At 43.5% G+C, this 14,341-nt stretch overlaps 1 protein-coding gene across 1 annotated transcript; it reads left to right on the top strand.

The window, feature by feature from the left end:
- On the top strand, window positions 9,803–13,500 carry LOC8076945 (lipase). The gene is made up of 8 exons (XM_002441040.2): window positions 9,803–10,541; window positions 10,706–10,800; window positions 11,054–11,157; window positions 11,252–11,352; window positions 11,830–11,930; window positions 12,026–12,463; window positions 12,558–12,689; window positions 12,917–13,500. Exons 1-8 carry the CDS (start codon window positions 10,251–10,253, stop codon window positions 13,074–13,076), a joined length of 1,422 nt encoding a protein of 473 aa, XP_002441085.1. The 5' UTR covers window positions 9,803–10,250; the 3' UTR covers window positions 13,077–13,500.

Genomic DNA, 14,341 nt, shown 5'->3' with positions numbered 1-14,341 from the left:
AAAATTTCTACAAACTTCACTAAGCAAGTTAGTAAAACAAATGGCGAAGCAATTCTAGCACTAGCTCAACTAAGCTATGCAAGCCACCTATACAAACTAGTACAAGGCTAAACACTAAAGCACAACAACAAGAGAAGGTTAGCTACACTCCTAAACAAGAAGATTAAATTAAACAAGCTAAACAACTAGCAAGGTATACAAGTAAGTAAAGGAGTGGAGAGTGATTGTTATACCAACGTTGTAGAGTAGAGATATATCCAACCAATCATTCAGAATCACAATCACAATAGATAAACCTCGGCAGGAGATGACACAAGATTTTTTACCGAGGTTCACTTGCTTCCAGGCAAGCTACTCCTCGTTGTGGCGATACACCCACTTGATGGATCACGAGCTAATTGGCAATCCAAAGCCAAACCCTCAGCGGGTGCCGCACATCCACTCACAAGATGGGAATCCTCCAAGCCACGAGCAATCCACTAGAGTAACCAATTTGCGATCTCCCGCGGGGAAGGCTCAAGAACCCCTCACAAATCACTTGGTGAGGCTCGAAACAATCTCCAATCACGAGCTCAACACCACCGCTGCTCCAAGCCGTCTAGGGCTTCGGGAAACACCCAAGAGTAACAAGAAATCAGCAGCAAACTCAAGAATCAAGTGCCACTAAATGCAACTCTCAAAGCAATGCACTTGAATCTCACTCAATCTCACTAGGATTAGCAATCAAGCAAGGAGATGAGTGGAGGGAGTGTTCTCTAGCTCAAAGTATGTCTCAAGTAATCAAAAGTGCAAGAGAGCCCCTCCCAAAGCCGGCCACCTTCTATTTATAAGCCCCCTCAAAGAACTAGCCGTTGGCCACTTTCACTAGGCTGAAAACGGGGGCACCGGACGCTACTAAGTGAGCACCGGACGCGTGTCAGATCCTGCGTCCATCCACACACTCGCTTAGTAGCGTCCATCCGGCCACTTTCAGCCCAGTGAAAATGGGGGTTTAGGACTCCGGTGCACTGGAGTTGGCCACGTGTCCATCCTGAATCTCGCGTGTCAGATCCTAATGGTCACCTGCGGATCACCGGACGCTCTGCAGGTCCACACCGGACTCATGCGTAGAGAGTTCCGCAAACCTGCGGGTCACCGGACGCTAAGCACCGGTAGCGTCCGGTGCTCACCGGACTCATGCGCAGAGAGGGTCGCAAAACACTCGCACACTGGACGCTAACCACCGGACGCTCTCAGTGTGCGTCCGGTGCTGAACCCTAGCAGGGTCAAGCACACCGGACTCTGAGGCCAGCGTCCGGTGCCTCCGCACTCAGCGTCCGGTGAGTGTTTCTCAGAGAGAAAACACTCCCACGACTTCTCCAAATTTTCCACCGGCGCAATAGAAAATATACACTTATTTTTCTCAAAAGCGTCGACCACTGGAGAGAGGAACCCAAACCCCTCTCAACCCTAGGAACTCCACCTCCTTTGCAAATGTGCTAACACCAACAAGTGTCCACCACCAAAGTGCAAGTGTGTTAGCTTTTCACAAACATTTTCACCCAAAGGAGTTAAGTTAGCAATTTACTAGATCCTAATGCATATGCTCAAGATATGGACCTAGTAGCAGTTGATTAGAGAGATGATCGTGATTTCCCCTCTTGATAGTCAGCTATCTATCCTAAACCTGGTCAATCACTTCTCTACACATCTTAGACCGGCAAAAGTAAAACCCTATGTTTATACCTTTGCCTTGATAACTTTGCTCCTCGTCTATCACCATGATCTCCACTTCATGCTTCATCCCTTTGTGATCATGTGGCCACCTTTCCATGCCACCATGCACCTTCATCACATGTGTTGCTATGCCTAACTCAAATCACTTAAACACAAGGCATTAGCAACTTGGTGTCATTAATTACCAAAACCAAACTTGGGCTTTCAGTGGTACAATCAGTTAAGTGAATTCCTTAAGCTAAAGGGATACACAAATAATGATGACTGTCCTTGTGTCTTCATTAAGAAGTCATCAACTGGATTTTGTATTATATCAGTTTATGTTGATGACCTCAATATTATCGGCAATGGATCCGATATTGATGAAGCACGTCATCATTTAAAGACGGAGTTTGAGATGAAGGATTTGAACAAACCAAATTTTGCTTGGGTTTACAACTTGAGCACTTACCTTCTGGTATATTCGTATACCAATCTACCTATGTCCAAAAGATATTGGAGAAATTCAATATGGACAAGTCATATCCAACAAAAACACCAATGGTAGGAAGGTCCTTAGATGTGGAAAAGGATCCATTTAGACCTCGGGAAGAGGATGAAGACATATTGGGACCACATTTCCCATATCTCAGTGCCATAGGAGCACTAATGTATCTTGCTAACAATACCCAGCCGGATATTGCATTTGCAGTAAATTTGCTGGCAAGACATAGTGCCGCACCTACCAAACGCCATTGGGTAGGAGTCAAAACGGTATTTAGATACCTTAATGGCACAAAAGATCTTGGTTTATTCTATAGCAGAAATCAAGATCCAATTTTGTTAGGATATACAGACGTTGGTTATCTATCAGATCCACATCATGGTAGATCCTAGACGGGCTTTGTTTTCTTACAAGGTAGTACAACAATATCTTGGAAGTCTTCAAAGCAGACACTAACGTCCACCTCTACCAATCACTCTGAAATAATTGCTTTATTTGAAGCATCACGCGAATGCGTATGGCTTCGCAGAGTAATTCACCACATAACGCAATCATGTGGTATTGGTATAGCTGAGACACCGACGATTATCTTTGAAGATAATTCGGCTTGTGTTACTCAGATGGAGTCAGGATGTATTAAGAGTAATATGACTAAGCATATTATTCCCAAATTATTCTACCCTCATGAGCTCCAAAAGAATGGAGAAATAGAGATCTTGCAAACGAAATCTTGTGATAATCTAGCAGATATTTTCACAAAATCTCTACCATACTCCACATTTAAGAAATGTGTTGATGGAATTGGTATGAGAAAGCTTAAAGATTTGCAAAGATCAGGGGGAGAATCTCTCTAAAAGATATTCTACTTCATCATTATATTATACTCTTTTTCCTTTATATGAGTTTTACTCTATTAAGAGCTTTCTCACATAAAGTTTTTAATGAGGTAATAGTAACACAAGGTGATTGTCATATTATCTATTTTTCCTCATTGAGGTTTTTCAAGGATAATATTTGACATTTTGATCTCTGATCAAATTGTTTTAGACTAAGTCTTTAGGTCACCTAAAGGGTCTATTAACATTGATTTTATATATATCATGGGGTTTCTCCTTATTTTTTTCCCACTGGGTTTTATAGGAAGTTTTACGTGGTATATCGATATACTTTGGATTTTTCCCACAGGGTTTTTCCAAAGCTTCAAGACATTTACTGATGAACAAGAAACGGTACCCACAAGAAGATTAATTGATCAAGGGGGAGTGTTAGGATTAATTAGAATAATTAATTAAATGATCAATTAGTATATTTCCTGTCATTAGGCACGTGCTAATGACCGAACCGTCGCGACATCGTTTTAGGCTCCGTGGGCGCCAAGGCATTGTTCTTGTGCCACTGAAATAACTGCCTCTTGTGTCTATATATATATATATATATATATATATATATATATATATATATATATATATATATACTGTTCACTGAATACAGATAATCATTACATCCATCACTTTTCACTTTTCGCTTTACAATTAGCAGTGCGTGCACGAGCAGGTGGCGTTTGTTGCGACCATCTTATTGCACACGATCCATTTTTAGTACCAGTGATGATGAGTCTGGGTGGGTCATGGTGACAGCCCTGCATCGCCTGCCTATTTTGAGCAAGTCCATCTTCTTATTTTAAGGTTGGGATCGAGATGAGATGAGGTGACTGGGCCGGTGGCTCGGTTGGGTTCAGGGATGGTGAACCGATATTTGACACGCTCGATTTGCTGGCTGATGACATGCATACTCCTACTATTTTTTGGTTATTAGGCCTTGTTTAGTTTTCAAAAAATTTCAAGATTTCCCGTCACATCGAATTTTGTGGCACATACATAGAGTATTAAATGTAGACAAAATCAAATACTGATTACACAGTTTACCTGTAATTCGCGAGCTGAATCTTTTGAGTCTAGTTAGTCCATAATTGGACAATATTTGTCACAAACAAACGAACGTGCCACAGTAGCCAAAACCAAAAATTTCCTCAACTGAACAAGGCCTTAGTAGAATTTTTCGAGCGGTTCGCTTTCCTTGAATTTGGACCCTTGTAAGTAAGGCCTTGTTTAGTTCGCAAAAATTTTCAAGATTTCCCGTCACATCGAATCTTTGATCGCATGCATGGTGCATTAAATATAAATAAAAATAAAAACTAATTGCACAATTTACCAGTAATTTGTGAGATCACTCTTTTGAGCCTAGTTACACCTTGTTTGGATAATGTTTGTCAAATAAAAACGAAAGTGCTACAGTAGCCAAAACCGAAAATTTTTACAAACTAAACAAGGCATAATTTCGGAGTGCTGGTCAGGCTAAGGCCTTGTTTAGTTCACCTAAAAAACCAAAAAAAATTCAAAATTCTCCATCACATTAAATCTTGTAGCACATGCATGAAGCATTAAATAATAAAATAAAAACTAAATGCACAATTTATCTGTTAACCGTGAGATGAATCTTTTCATTCTAGTCCGTCCATGATTGGACAATTATTTATTAAATAAAAATACTACAATACCCCAAACCAAAAATTTTTACGAACTAAACAAAGCTTAAGGTCTGCCGGACCTGTTTGACACGCCAGACGAACTCGTAGCTTTGGCAGCCAGCACAAGTAATGGCCCCACTTTGACACACGCTAGCTTATTTCTTCTCCGATTTTTACATTTTGGAAAAATATCTCAAGGAAGGAAGAAATAATCGCGTGCATGCTACTCCATCCAAACGTGTATATACATAAAAAACGTAAATCGTTTTATCATAAGCCAATCTCCTTCAAATTTGTCAAGTCTATTTACATGTAGAATCATTGTCAAGTCTATTTTGGGGGTAGGGAGGTGGGCGGAAATCATTGTCAAGCAAAATAAAACGGGGCTAAGAAGTCAACAACCATTTCTAATGACGTCTAGATATTTTAGCACCGTCGGACGTCTTAGAACTTCTCACTTGTTCTCTCTATTACGGCCTTGTTTACTTCCCAAAAATTGTTCAAATTTTTTCAAAATTCTCTGTCATATCGAATCTTACAGCACATACATAGAGCATTAAATATAGAAAAAAACTAATTATACAGTTTGTCTGTGATTTGCAAGACAAAACTTTTAAATCTAATTAGTTTATAATTAGATAATATTTATTAATTTCAAATGGAAATGCTACGATGTTCATTCTTTTTTAAAAAAAAATTGCAACTAAACAAAACCTACAAGAAGATTTTTTTTTTTTGCCACACTTCTCCCGATAACCCAATTGTACTAAAGCTAGCCCTATGTATTGCAGCCATAACTTATAAGCCAATAGGTGTTAGTGGAATCAATATATTTTTTCTTTCATTGGCTCAAACTCCTTAGTGAAGTCACTATTTATTTATCGGCTTTAACTACTCTGTGCACTGTAACAAGCAGCTGAAACCATTTGAAGACGTGCCAACAGAACCTAGAACCTGAAAAATAGGTCAAACTAATTTACCGTGACCACTTTTCCTCCTCTATTTATACAGAGCTACATGCGTCACTACTCGCGAACCGGGTTCCTACGATGCAGCAGGACCTTCGTTCGTACTCCTACAGATGCAAAAGCGGATGGACAAAAGGTTTGGCACGGCAGGGCGGGCCACAGATCTCGCGTAGGAGTACGTGGTCGATCCCCAAGTCCACAGCATCGGTCAAAAGTCAAAACAAGAGCGCGTGCGTGCGTGGTCACTGACGACAGAAGGAAGCCGATCCGGAATCCTGGTTCCTGGATCACGACGTTTTTTTTAAAAAAAAAAAACTAGAAATGTTTGCGCCGCACTCGCACGCATTCCATGTGTTACTAGCTGCTACGGACCTACTCTTTCTGTTTAAAAAAGAGTGTCGTTTTATGTTTCGTAGCACAAGTTTCACTTAATTTATATAAAATACATATAATATTTATTTTTTAAAATAAATTTATTAAAAACTAGACTTAAAAGTCTTTCTAATAATATTAACTATATACTGTAAATATTAATATTTTTTATTATATATTTAGTTAAAGTTATTTTTTGAAAGTAAGAATGACATTACTCCCTACGGCAAGTCTCGCAACACGAAAGCTGCTGGCAATTCGGTGACTCTCGGTATCTGGTCAGCGTCTCAGCGACACATTTTTTTTTAGATCACGGTCTCAGCGACACATACCGAAGCCGTGAGCGCAACCGCAGAGAATGGTTTAGAGTAAACATAATCACGGGCGAATTGCACAATGTCGGAGGGCGGAGCCTTTTCCATGGCTCCACTACGATGTCATTGTCTGTGGGGATTTCCTAGAGCTAGGCACATGTCACCAATTCACCGTGTCCTCATCAGAAAGTGAGAGGCTATGAAAAATTACTCTCGGTGCCTCACCCAAAGTCTCTCTCTCTCACACTGCACTCAATTGAGGCGGACAGTGCAGTGCAGCGCGTACTCCCTCAGTCTTGTAAAAAAACGTTATGAGATACTTGTAGGTTAAACTTTCTCAATTTTAACTAAATTTATAAAAAATAGATGCAACATTTATATCTTTAAATAAATTTATTATAAAAAATATTCAACGATCTATCTAATATTTTATATATATTTGGTCAAAAAGTAAAAAAAAAAAAAAACTGACTTCTTAAGAAATGAAAATGTTTTTTATTCTCGGATAGAGGGAGTACATTACACTAGCTCTGCCTGCTGCTGCAGAGTTTACCTTGGCCTAGTTAGCTAGGGCCAGGGCAGTCCATGGACAAAGGTAGAATCTGGTGGGCTTAGCCACTGATTTGATGCTTCTAGAAGTTGCTGACCCTACTATTCAATTAACATACTCCCAACATTTCAAAATAAATGACATTTTAGGTTTGGACATAGGAATTATAAGGAGATGTAAAAAGGCATTATGCGCAGAAAATAAGATGAAGAGAGATAGATAGCGATATATTGGGAAAAGAAAAGGAAATATTGAGAAAAGAGAGAGGTGCATGGGGAAACAAAAGTGTCAAGTATTTTAGGATAAAGTTTGAATCCTACAACGTCTTCTATTTTGGGAAGGAAGGAGTAGATCTATGGCCTGATAGACTATGATATTGGATGCTTGGTCTAATTCGAGACAAATTAGGTATATTTGGTTTAGGGATAACATAAAAATTAGAGAATTTGTCTTTTTCTTTATGAGATCATCTTAGCTCTGTGTTTTGGTTGAGGGGTTAGAGGTTCACCTTTGTTTCTTGTTTGCTACGAGGGATTGAGTGTGTTGTGATTATGTAGTTTTTAACACTGTTAGCTCGTTTATCAATAAGTCCTACATGCCATTTTATTTGTACATATTGTTTTTCATCTTTTTTCTGTTCATGGCCTTGTGTATCTTTAGATTAATTAGCCGCTGCTCACTTAGTCACTAGGCCTCCTTACGTGTGACTCACCTTTGTCCTAGGTCTCTTCGCATATTCCCGTGTTGCTGTCATTGCCTACTGCTGAGGTTTTATATGCCAGCCCACATTAATGCTCTAGATCTTCCCTAAACTATATTGCCTACTCGAGCTTCCCTGAGCCAATGAATGAAGGTCGCAGTGTTTGATTTAGCGTCCTCGTCGGAGATCCTTCATACCTTCTTGGGCCTCACCCATGCCCTCACCAGAGACGACCACACTATCCTTGAGCTTTCCCGCACAACAGACAACGCTTCACATTGTTCAAGTGGGTTGGATTTGTTAATGTTGGCCCTTCGCTTTGGATGGACAACTTCATCCCGTATCTATGGCGATCTTTTGTCTACTATATGTATTCCATTCCATTGTGGCTCCCATCTAATCAAGGGTTTGTTTGGTTTGTGCCAACTGCCATACTTTGCCACGCCTAATTTGTTGGCAAACTATGGCTGCCATAGAAAGTGTGGCGAGCAAAATCGAAGCCACACTTATGACAAAATTTGGCATGAAAACGAGTTATGACAATATGAACCAAACAACTTTTGAAAAACTGTGACATAGCAAGTTGTGGTCTAAACATATCCCTAAGGCCAACACCATGTGAGCAGTTAATAATGTATGCTTCGGCCAAAATTACATGACACGTAGACATAGTGCGCACAGGACTACCGATTTTACGATCTAAGCCACCCGCTACTACAGAAAATGTCACTTCTTCATTCAATATTTTGTTAGAGACTTCTTTTGTGTTCTACCTCTCAACCCCTGAAAAAGCACAAGCTAGTTCTGCCACTCCATCGCTCACAATGCATGCATGCGTTGGTGCCTCTAACTTTTGTTAGAAGAGGCATATGCAGCCTCTGAAACAACAATAACCTACTCCCTCTATTCTAAAATACACAATCCATTCCAAATTGTAAGTCGTTTGACTTTTTTAATATCAAGTTTGACCACTCATCTTATTCAAAGTTTTGTACAAAATATCACTTTTTTTGCTGTGTATTGGTTTATTAATAAAAGTTCTTCAAGAATGACTTAAATTTGACTATATCTGCACAAATTTTTTGAATAAGACGAGTGGTCAAACTTAGGGTAAAAAAAGTCAAACGACTTACAATTTAGGATGGAGGGAGTGCTACTCGTTGTAGGAGCTAGCGAGATTATTGCACTTGCACTGACGGAGGGAGAGCTAAAACATATTTTTTTAGGTATATATAATTTGAATGCTAGGACCTCTTTAATTTTGGGACGAAGAGAGTATTGCGAAATGATATGGACGTCGGGTGCAGGCGTGGAAGACTATTAGCTTGGTGCGCGGGTGGTCTAAGGGCACTCACAATGCAGACTCTATCCTAGAGTCTAAAATTATTTATTACCTCGAACAATGTGGACTTGGAGTCTAAATAAGACTTGAAGTCTTATTTTTTCTATCTCTTTCTTTAATAAATATGCTGTCACATCAGCAAAATATCATAAATAATATGTAATTAAGAGACTCTGTGATAGAGTCTTGTATTGTGAGTGCCCCTAATTGTAACGAGAAAATAACCGTCGCGTGGCGGCGTCGCCGTCGTGGCGGTGTTCCCTGAAAACCGTGGCCTCCTGGTGGTCTGGTCTGTCCCTTCGTCCAGCCACACGGAAGCGTATTGGCCACGGAAAACCGTCCCCTGCGCAGCGTAATCCCGAAACCAACGCGCGGTGCGGCCAGGACCACCCCGCCCGTGCCGTGCGTGCCCCACGTAACAGGCCAACCATCCAATAGTTTGTGCTGGTTGCCCTGGCCGTCACCCCCCCGTTGCGGCCCACAACTGACGGACGGACCCCATCTGCCTGACACTGTGACACACTGATGACAAGGCAGCAGGATGCCCCGCCAGCGCCTGCCTGCCAGCCGCGATCCCATCCGAGGCGCCAACCACCAACCGCACGCGACCTGGCGCCCTGCCCTGCCCATACCCTCCCAGCCCGGCACAGCCCCGCGCGGTCTCTCTCTCCCCCCGACTCCGCCCACCCAATCCGGTCCAGGAGTCCAGCCCGGCAGCCCCGAACGCGACGGTCTCGAAACTACCACCGCGCCACGACGCCGAGGCACACATCACGTCAGCATCCACCCCCACGCCCGCCGGTTATAAATAGCCAAGCGTACGATTGGGGCCAGAGACAGAGAGAGAGCGAGAGACCCTCTCCTCCCCGCCGGTCCGCCCCCACGACCAAACTCCGCGAGCGCGATCCGAGCACGGACACCGCAGCGCAGCGCGGCACCGAGCCGCTGCGACTGCGAACGAGACCGCACCGCAGCCACAGGGAGGGAGAGACCCGCCCCGCCTCCCTCCCGGAGAAAAGGCAGACGCGGCGGGCGGCGGCCCAATCCGGAGGGCGCGACCGGTCCGGTCCTGTCCTTCCTTCCTTCCTCCGTTCGTTCGTTCGTTGGCCTCCTCCTCCTCCTGTTCCGTTCCTCTTCTTGGCGCGGCGGCAAATAAGAGGAATATAGAAGAAATAGCAAGAGCCCCGAGCCAGAGGGGGCAACGACCAACGGCACGCCGCCGCCGCCGCCGCGGACGCTCGTGCTGAGGTCGGTCGCCGCTGCCACGACACAAGGCGATGGCGCGGTTCATCCTGAGCCTGATGGAGCTCGGGGTCAGCGCCACCGTGCACATGCTCTTCGGCCTCTACGTCTTCAGCACGGCCGTCGCCGCCGACATCTCGCAGGCCGCCGCGGCGTCGGGGTGCCTCCTGCTGCGCCGCCCATGGGCGCCTCCCGAGGGAGCGCCGCTCGTCGACGTCGCCGCCGCGGGGGAGAGCGACGACCGCAGGGGCGCCGCGCCCGTCATCCTCCACGCCTCGCCGCCGCCCATCGTCCTCGTCCACGGCATCTTCGGATTCGGCAAAGGGGTACGAAACGAAACCAATCGGAAACTCAGAAACTCTCTCTCTCTCGGTTCTCTTCCAGGCTTCCGGCCTTCCTGACGAGGGCGGCGAGTGTTCGGTGAAATGCCGCGGCGGCAGCGTTCTCACGTGTTTTTTTCCCCCTCTTTGGTCTCTGCTTCCGCGCGCAGAGGCTCGGTGGCCTCTCCTACTTCGCCGGCGCCGAGAAGAAGGACGACCGCGTGCTCGTCCCGGATTTGGGGTCGCTCACCAGCATCCATGACAGGTGGGTGGTTCGGAAAAAAAGCTACTACTGTTAGCAGAGATACTTCTCTGATCATTATCATCATAATAAAAAACCTGCCAAATATTCCCGTTTGGTAGTTGCCCATTGCTTTACCTTTTTCAATCAACCACCTTATTAGTAGATTATTATGCTGCTTATTATCATTTGGTATCTTCTCCGTGACTGAACAAGAAAAATTATGTCCTCTTGAACATAGATCGCTGGAGATTTAAAATTGTTCTTCGCGATGCAGGGCGCGCGAGCTGTTCTACTACCTTAAGGGCGGGCAGGTGGACTACGGCGAGGAGCACAGCAAGGCTTGCGGCCACAGCAGGTTTGGGAGAATATATCACACAGGTAGAGACTCCGAAGAACACAATACATAACCATGGCCTTTCATAGATTTCTTTTTTCCATTAGTTCTTACATGGCTGTTCTAATTTTGTTGCAGGGCACTATCCTGCGTGGGACGAGCACAGCCCGGTGCATTTTGTCGGGCACTCTGCTGGCGCACAGGTTGTGAGGGTGCTGCATCAGATGCTTGCCGACAAGGTACACAAACGAGAGATTTTCACCTTTACTCACAAGTGGTATGCTGCTGGTGGAATTAGTCATGCCTATCATGTGCTTTCAAAGGGATGGTTTTTGTGACTTGGAGTACATGATTAGAGCACCCAAATTAGCATGAGTTTACGCCAGTTTTTGTTAACTTGGGCCTCTGTTAACGCGCCTTTGTAGGGATGGTCCAAGAATCTGTTTTTAGTATGGCCAAAATCCGTTCTTACTTTACCCTTTCCCCCACTTTATGTGATTTTGAAGTGCACTTTTGCCGCTGAATTTAGCTTCGGTGTTTGATTGCATGACCCTCTATGGGCTTTTTGCATGTGGCATGCTGGTCTTGCAGTCTTGCTTGTTGCATGTTGAGCCGGCAGCTTGCTGGCATGCTGTAGTGTTACGAAACATGTGAACTTTAGCACTTTCTGGATATACTATATGTAATTCTAACACATACCGTGATACTGATCTCAGGCTTTCCCTGGTCATGATACTTCTGAAGATTGGGTTCTGAGCCTGACTTCCTTGTCGGGCGCACTTAATGGAACCACAAGAACTTACTACGATGGCATGCTGTAAGTGCTGCTGAAACAAATACAGATAAGATCAATGGACTCTTCCATCTTGGTACCAGCCTCCTTATTGTTTTATACTTTTCTGTTATTTTCAGGGTTGAAGATGGTAGGTCCATGAAATATATCTGTCTTCTTCAGCTCTGCCGGCTCGGAGTTATTGTGTACGATTGGCTAGATATTCCTTGGCTGAAGAATTACTACAATTTTGGTTTTGACCACTATGAGATGTCACGGAGGAAAGTAGGCTTTTCAGGTCTAATTAATCTGCTTGTGGGGCACACGGGCCCATTTGCCAGCGGAGATTGGATTCTACCTGACCTTACAATCCAAGGATCCATGAAACTAAACTCTAGACTTAGGACCTTTCCCAATACATTCTACTTCAGTTATGCTACAAAGAAAACAAGAAAATTATTTGGAATTACAGTGCCTTCAAGTGTTCTTGGAGTGCACCCCATGCTCTTTCTGAGAGTCCTCCAGATGTGTATGTGGCGGCACCCTCAAAGTGCACCTCTGCCTTACAAAGGATACAGGTGAATCCTCTGCTCTAAGGCAAAATACATCTCTTGAAAAGAACCTCACTTGTAATTGTTTGGCATTCCTTTAATCTTGTTGCCCATTTTGCAGGGATGAAGATTGGGAAGACAATGATGGGGCTTTGAACACAATCTCTATGACACACCCCCGCATTCCCATTGAGCATCCACACCGTCTGGTAGTGGACGATTCTGACTGCCATCCTTTGCAACCTGGGATATGGTTGGTGCTACAATTCAGACTTTTCCAAACTTTTAAGTTGCTTGTTTCTTAGTTATTTCATGAGAAGTACACCTGTTGTATCATGAATTTGCGCTCATGATAATATTTAGCAAGTTCCACACTGAATCCAACTGGTCAACTGTCAGGCTTCGAAGCGATTCCATTTGTTTATTACCGCTCTTCAGTCTTCACTAATGGAAACATAATTTTTCCATTGATTTCTGCAGGTATTACAAGATTATTGAAGCTGACCACATTCTATTCATTGTGAATCGGGAAAGAGCTGGAGTGCAGTTCGATTTGCTGTACGATGGCATTTTTCAGCGCTGCAGAAAGCATGCCTTTAGGAAGAGCCCACCTACTGTACCAAACGAAACAAGTCAATAGCAGAACTAAGACAAAGTATTTGTAGGTAGTACATAGGAAGAAGAGAAACAAGGTGCCACAGCATTTTTATTAACTGTAAATTATATTGTTGATTGAACGGGAATAGCATATTTGCTTCTCCAATTCTTGGAATGGGGTTCATGGAGACTGGTAACAAGTTAATGCTTCGCCATACAGTCTAATGCAAGAAGATTTGCCTTGCAGTGTTGATTTACCATGAATGAACAGGAGACGATGGATCCGCAGTTGCCTATGGCCTGACTGCAGCTATGATAAGTCTACATACGTTCAAAAAGTGATATGTAGACATATAGATGGTTCTACGGATGGTGTAACATTGTAGACTTGCAGTAGTAGCAGGGTTTAGTGAAAAGAAGTGGTTCTAAATTATGATTTCCATTCGGTGGCAGTTATAAGGATTGGATATCTTTGTTTGCCAGGAGTCTCCTGGCAGCCAGCTGGAAATGCAGGTATAAGTATCATCGATGGTTGTTACCAGTAGCACCAAACACATCTTTTTCCTTTCTCGTGTGATACATTGTGTTTTCTTCTTTGCCTTTTTTTTATAGAAAGGCCTAAGATGATAGAGATGTCTCGTCAGCTCACAATCATGTTAGGCAACTCGATGCTTGCAGTTGCTGTTGTTGTCTGTCGTGACTCCATGAACACTGACTACTTAATGTCGCTCCATCATTCTCTGTCCTTGGATTTTCAATTACTCCAACCGTTCTAAACTATCGTTACCACGGTTGATTTCTTTGAAGAAGGGTTTGTGTCGCGAAAAACAATCGTCCATGGAATTTTCAGTATGTTGAGGAATGAGGAGGAATTTTCAGTATGTTAACGAATGAGGACCCATGGGGCAGTATGTTGAGGAACAAGGCTTGCCCCATGGTACATTGTTGTAATCATGGTTCCACAGTATTGCTCTTGCACCTGTGTCTATCACGATCACGACTTAATGCTGGAAACCTAGACAATAGGAATGACATGCTGGAAACCTAGACAATAGGAATGACATAATTTATCGCTCGTGCAACAAGGAGAATGGGGAAGCACGTAATCTGGGAGTACTTGAGGCATTTCATGAACAACCGAATTTCATTTCCAGGCTTAGACATTGGTAACAAAATTGAGATGTGGCCCGTCAGAGGAAAAGAGTTTTTTTTTTTACAAGTCAGAAGAAAAGAGTTGAGATAGATCCAGGTGGTGAGAGCTAGGGATGCAAGTGGGCTTTGGGTTGCCAGGCTTTGCATCTAGTCTAG

This window comes from Sorghum bicolor, chromosome 9 (genome assembly GCF_000003195.3).
Source record: "Sorghum bicolor cultivar BTx623 chromosome 9, Sorghum_bicolor_NCBIv3, whole genome shotgun sequence".
Classification (NCBI taxonomy): Eukaryota; Viridiplantae; Streptophyta; class Magnoliopsida; order Poales; family Poaceae; genus Sorghum; species Sorghum bicolor.
This window is presented reverse-complemented; position numbering and strand designations above follow the sequence as displayed.

Bases quoted from the DNA above. Each gene is read 5' to 3' on its own strand.
- LOC8076945 (XM_002441040.2), top strand. From the start codon at position 10,251: ATGGCGCGGTTCATCCTGAGCCTGATGGAGCTCGGGGTCAGCGCCACC. The intron at 11,353-11,829 runs GTACACAAACGA...TACTGATCTCAG, and splicing joins ATCAGATGCTTGCCGACAAG to GCTTTCCCTGGTCATGATAC. The intron at 11,931-12,025 runs GTAAGTGCTGCT...TGTTATTTTCAG, and splicing joins ACTTACTACGATGGCATGCT to GGTTGAAGATGGTAGGTCCA.